The 4,665-nt window shown below is 39.4% G+C and overlaps 1 protein-coding gene across 1 annotated transcript; it reads left to right on the top strand.

Annotated features, from left to right (window-relative positions):
• Positions 1 to 710: 710 nt before the first annotated feature.
• LOC112265633 (dehydrogenase/reductase SDR family member 13) lies at positions 711 to 4,665 on the top strand. The gene is made up of 5 exons (XM_024443147.2): positions 711 to 943; positions 2,126 to 2,244; positions 2,396 to 2,519; positions 2,743 to 3,069; positions 3,500 to 4,665. The coding sequence occupies exons 1-5, from the start codon at positions 817 to 819 to the stop codon at positions 3,757 to 3,759; spliced, it is 957 nt and encodes a 318-aa protein (XP_024298915.1). The 5' UTR covers positions 711 to 816; the 3' UTR covers positions 3,760 to 4,665.

The raw sequence follows: 4,665 nt of genomic DNA, 5'->3' as shown, positions 1-4,665 counted from the left end.
TACTGTGTGTAGATTAATGAGGAAATGTAGGAGAAGTCAAGGCGTCTGAATGCTTTCTGAATGCACCATATATGAATGAAGCGCTTGCTTTTTCTAATAAAAAAAGTTTTGCTTTGTCATTATGGGGATACTGTGTGTAGATTAATGAGGAAATGTAGGAGAAGTCAAGGTGTCTGAATGCTTTCTGAATGCACCATATATGAATGAAGCGCTTGCTTTTTCTAATAAAAAAAGTTTTGCTTTGTCATTATGGGGATACTGTGTGTAGATTAATGAGGAAATGTAGGAGAAGTCAAGGCGTCTGAATGCTTTCTGAATGCACCATATATGAATGAAGCGCTTGCTTTTTCTTACCTAGCATTGATTTATGGGACATTTAATTTATGGACATGTTTATATTCATATTTCTTACAAAACAGTAAGTAAACCTAAACTGTTAAGAATGCTTGCTCTTGATTGTTTTATGATGGCTCAAACTGTACAATTCATAGCTTCTGCCTAAGTATCCTCCTAACAATTTGTCAGCCTAAATTAGAATTTAAAGGCAGCACTTATGCCTGCCCTGCAGAAATAGAGAGATTTGAGCATGAAAGCTTCAGTAGAAGAATCCAAACAAAGCAAAGAAGGGAGAAAAAAACTCAAATGTGCCTGTGCAGTCCAAAGGGGTGTGGTTTAGGCTTTCTCAGAACTCAGCAGGAAGTAGAGCTCTTTGCGCAATAGAGTAACCATGAGAATAAGTGTGCAGTAAGACATTCTGGAGTGAGCAGTGTGTTCTATTAATTCTCTTTACTGAGTGTTGCACAGGATCTGAGCTCAATGGCTGTGTTTCTTCTTTTGGCTGGAATGGTAGTGGTGGGCTATATGATTTTTCACAATATCTTTGTCAAAGGGGCAGTATGCAAGAGCAATGTGAAACTGTATGGGAAAACTGTAATTGTAACAGGTGAGCCTGTTTTTGTCTGCTTTCTGTGTTTCCCCTCATTGACAGGAGGAAAGTTAATGGCACTGTTATGTAATAATGTTGAGTAGATGTAATGTTCTTTGCCTATACATAATTTAATATATATAGTGTTGTTAAATTCATTTAACTTTGTTTATTATTATTTTTATTATTTTTACGTTTTCCCTGGTTATAAAACTCAACAAATGACTCTTTCTGCGGCAAGCTGTAGGGGAGACTGGGGGCAATTGTAACACCTTGAATTTCTCCAAACAGAAACAAACGAGTGATGAAACTCTCTCAGTAAATGCCCATTTAGGAATCTCTCCCTGCGTGCAGAGTTTCAGGCAAATATCTCAATATTTGTTAGGGGTAAAGTGTGTTTTTCCCCACCAACTGTATTTTTCTTGCACTGTCCTGAGCGTTAATGTTTAAGTATTCAAACTAGCATAGTGATGAAAATGATCTGTTAGATAAATATTGACATGATTGATGTGTCACAATTGTCTCTTGCTAGGCACATGAGGTGTTGTGTCATGATTGGGGGCAATTGTAACTCAGTGTTAAAATGAACATGATCCAAACAGCCAAATGATGGGGGGGGGGTGATTTAAATTATTCAAAACTAACATTAAATCACCTTGGCGTCCTGTAGAGTGGTAAATATGTTGTAAACAGGTATCATTTGGGCACAATCAGACTATTCAGATGTTTTGAGAGGAACCGAATGGCCATCCACAAATAGGGGTGTTACTTACTGTAAATATTGGTTATGTACTTAGAAATAATTGTTTGTTGCAAAATCATTAGATACTATATGTATATAATACAATCATTCATAAACAATGTATTTGAGGTTAATGGAGTTTATTTGGTTTATTTTTTTGGTGTTACATTTCACCCTAGCTACTGTTACAATTGCCCCTGGCACGGTGGCAAATGTAACATCCCGATTTTAAAGATTAAAATCAAGATTGTAATCTGACCGTTTTATGTACAGACCTATAAATGGTATGAATGTTTAGGAGACTGATGTAAGTTCTTATATCAAAAAATGACTTCCGTAGTTCAAGTGGTCTCTGAGCAATAGAGTAAAATATGTTTATCTTTATAAATATATATTTTTTTACTATTCCTCCCGGGCTCCCCTACATTGCATTAATCCTAATAATACTAATTCTACAGGAAGTAACACAGGCATAGGGAAGATGACAGCGCTAGATCTGGCCAGGCGAGGTGCCAGGGTCATCCTGGCCTGCCGCAACAAACAGAGAGCTGAGGCTGCGCTCGCTGACATCAAGAGGGTGAGGAGAGATTCAACAATCTCTGACCTACTTTACATTAGCAGACTTTGTTATTTCATCACAACCTTCATGTGGTGGCTGTGAAAAGAGGAAATTTGGAAAATGTCCAATGAAATTTGGACCGAGTAACAAAGAAATGTGTGTCCTGTAGGAGAGTGGGAGCAATGAGGTGGTGTTCATGCATCTGGATCTGGGCAGTCTGAAGTCTGTTCGCTCCTTTGCTGAAACCTTCCTGAAGACTGAGCGCAGATTGGACCTGCTCATCAACAATGCAGGTAAAGGAGGCTTGAGGAGGTGTTGTTCCTATCCTTTATTTGCACTGGCATGACAGGTGAAAGCAATACACCTGTCCTGTTCCTTTGCATCAATGCAGGATGAAGGAAAGGCTGTGAGGAGATGAGGCTACCAAAGACTATTAAGATGCACCCTGAACTCCCATCAACCTCCCATAGAAGTGATTATGGATGAATAATGGCTCATTTCCATGTTTCCTCTCAGGTATTTACATGCAGGGCAGCACAGAAGACGGCTTGGGGATGATGTTTGGTGTTAACCACATCGGTCACTTCCTGTTGACCAACCTGCTTCTGGACCGTCTGAAGGAGTGCGGTCCGAGTCGAGTGGTCAACGTGGCGTCCTTGGGCCATAATTTTGGCAAAATTGATTTCAACTGCTTGAGCACTCACAAGGAGTTAGGTGTTGGCGAGTCGGCCACGGACGTCTTTAACATCTATTGCAACAGCAAGCTGTGTAACGTTGTCTTCACCCATGAGCTGGCCAAGAGACTGAAGGACACAAATGTTACCTGCTACAGCCTCCACCCTGGTCAGTGCTGCTAAGTCAGGCGTCCAATTTCATTTGACCATGTATAAAACTTTTGAATGTCATGGTATCTGCAGTTTTCAACTTAGTTCTTGGTTGAATGTAATGGTATCTGCAGTTTTCAACTTAGTTCTTGGTTGAATGTAAAGTAGAATAAGATGACTAATGTTCCATTCAAAACTCTTCTCAGTCCTGGCACCCCAATGGTGGAACAAGCCCTAATGTCAGGACAGCGGACTCCCTGGCCATCTTCCGACAAAGTCTTAAAACCTGTCTCTTTTAAGCGATTATGTTATTGTCTCACCTAGCTATCTTAAGATGAATGCACTAATGTAAGTTGCTCTGGATAAGAGCGTCTGCTAATTGACTAAAATATATATATTTTTTTATGGATGAATAACTTAACTCTAGTGCTTGTGTCTTTTTCTCCTAGGTATAATCGAAACTGAGCTGGGCCGTTACGCCAACTCTGCATTTTTAATGCTGTTGAAGCCCATCTCAATGTTGTTCTTCAAGAACTCTGTGGCGGGGTCTCAGACCACCCTGCACTGTGCCCTGCAGGAGGGCCTGGAGCCCCTCTCTGGATGCTACTTCTCTAACTGTACAGTCAGGAACGTCTATCCTAAGGCCAGAGATGATGCGGTGGCCAAGAAGCTATGGGAAGTCAGTGAGAGTCTGTGTGGACTCCTGTGAAAGCCTCCCACTGTGACTCAAGCTCTCCTCAGTGTGCAAGATGATTTTTGAATGGACTTGCCCTTTAAATCATTCAACCATGTCAAATAAATTCTAAAAGTGCTTACTCCGTGTGATTAGTATATAGGACTGATCTTGTGCATTAACTTCTAAGTTCTTACCATAGGTTACTTAGGGTGTTCCACTCTGCCCTAGTAGATATATCTGGAACATAATTAAACGACCCACCCAAAACTGTGCATGCTGGAATGAATTCAACCACGAAGTGGCAAAAAGGATGAAGAAGCATAGGCCTACTGGGCAATTCAAGACTTATGGAAATAAAGTATGTGTTCCTCAATGAGGCTGTTGTATATTCATTGGTTGTATAATAATTGTGCCAGCACTGAACAGTGCATCCATTCATATTTTAGATAATGTAACCCCGTGGTTAAAGATCATGTGCACATGGCTGAGGAGCTGATGCTGTTTGTTGCCTTGATCATGTGCACATGGCCGAGGAGCTGATGCTGTTTGTTGCCTTGATCATGTGCATTTGAATAAAAAAAACAGGGGTGGAAAGAGTACAGATATATCTCACTCAAGTAGAAGTACTGTTACTTTAGTACAATTTCTACTCAAGTTGACGTCAAACAAATGGTGTAAAAAAATGACTTCAAGTAAAATGAATTGAGTTACTATTAAAATATAAACATTGACCTTGATAATTATCTAATTTTGTTAAGGTTACCTGAATATTGTTACACATTTTCCTTGCATTCAATTGAAAAAGGAATGGAGGCAATGAATTATAAGTCACATCTGTATGTAAAATGATTAACATTTGAATATAAACATTCAAAGCAATTAAAATGTATTGATACATTTTTTAAAACTATACAAAATAAAGTGCATAAACAAAGTTTC

This window comes from Oncorhynchus tshawytscha, linkage group LG13 (assembly GCF_018296145.1).
Source record: "Oncorhynchus tshawytscha isolate Ot180627B linkage group LG13, Otsh_v2.0, whole genome shotgun sequence".
In the NCBI taxonomy this organism is placed as follows: domain Eukaryota; kingdom Metazoa; phylum Chordata; class Actinopteri; order Salmoniformes; family Salmonidae; genus Oncorhynchus; species Oncorhynchus tshawytscha.
The sequence above is the reverse complement of the archived record's forward strand: the minus strand, read 5'-3'. Positions and strand labels throughout refer to the sequence as shown.